Below are 675 nucleotides of genomic sequence, written 5' to 3'. Positions count from 1 at the left end.
AAAAAGAGGGAGTTGTACAGCCTGCAGCACAAACCCTAAACCCTAAACCCTAAACCCTAAACCCTAAACCATCGTTAAGATAAACACCGCAACAGATACACTTCAAAAAAGGGTTTAGGGTTTAGGGTTTAGATAAGGGTTTAGGGTTTAGATAAGGGTTCAGGGTTTACACTCTACACGAGCATATACGGCTCAATGTTTCAGCCATACAAGGGTTTAGGGTTTCAATTAGGGTTTAGGGTTTAGGGTTTAGGGTTTACGCGTGTAGGTCCTGTAGCGTGGGGTTTTCGTGCAGCAGCTCCTCGTCGAGCTGCTGCAGCAGCAGTTTTATTTTATTTTTTTTTTTTGCTGCTAGCAGCAGCAACCCGGCGAGAGAGAGCAGAGAGGGGTGGGTTTTCTTGGGGGCGTAACGCAGAGCCTACACACAAACCCTAAACCCTAAACCCTAAACCCTAAACCCTAAACCCTAAACCCTAAACCCTGAAGACTAGAGCAGAAATGGGAACGAATAATACAATACAACAACATACACACTAAACCCTAAACCCTAAACCCTACAGATACCCATGAAACTCCTTTGTCCACAACTGAAAACCCTAAACCCTAAACCCTAAACCCTAAACCCTAAACCCTAGATTTCTTCTTTAGCAGTAATATAAAGAAAGCCCAGCAACT

General features: G+C 44.0%; 1 protein-coding gene across 1 annotated transcript in view; it reads right to left on the bottom strand.

Annotated features, from left to right (window-relative positions):
* EMH_0010670 (uncharacterized protein) overlaps positions 1–675 on the bottom strand; it is a gene marked incomplete at both ends in the record, with an annotated part of 2,033 nt that overhangs the window by 694 nt on the left and 664 nt on the right. Inside the window, one exon of the mRNA XM_013499022.1 lies at positions 261–418. Within this exon, the coding sequence (XP_013354476.1) occupies positions 261–418 (158 nt within the window). The remainder of the gene's footprint in view (positions 1–260; positions 419–675) is intronic.

Source organism: Eimeria mitis, genomic scaffold, assembly GCF_000499745.2.
Source record: "Eimeria mitis Houghton genomic scaffold, Emh_scaff392, whole genome shotgun sequence".
NCBI lineage: Eukaryota > Apicomplexa > Conoidasida > Eucoccidiorida > Eimeriidae > Eimeria > Eimeria mitis.
The sequence above is the reverse complement of the archived record's forward strand: the minus strand, read 5'-3'. Positions and strand labels throughout refer to the sequence as shown.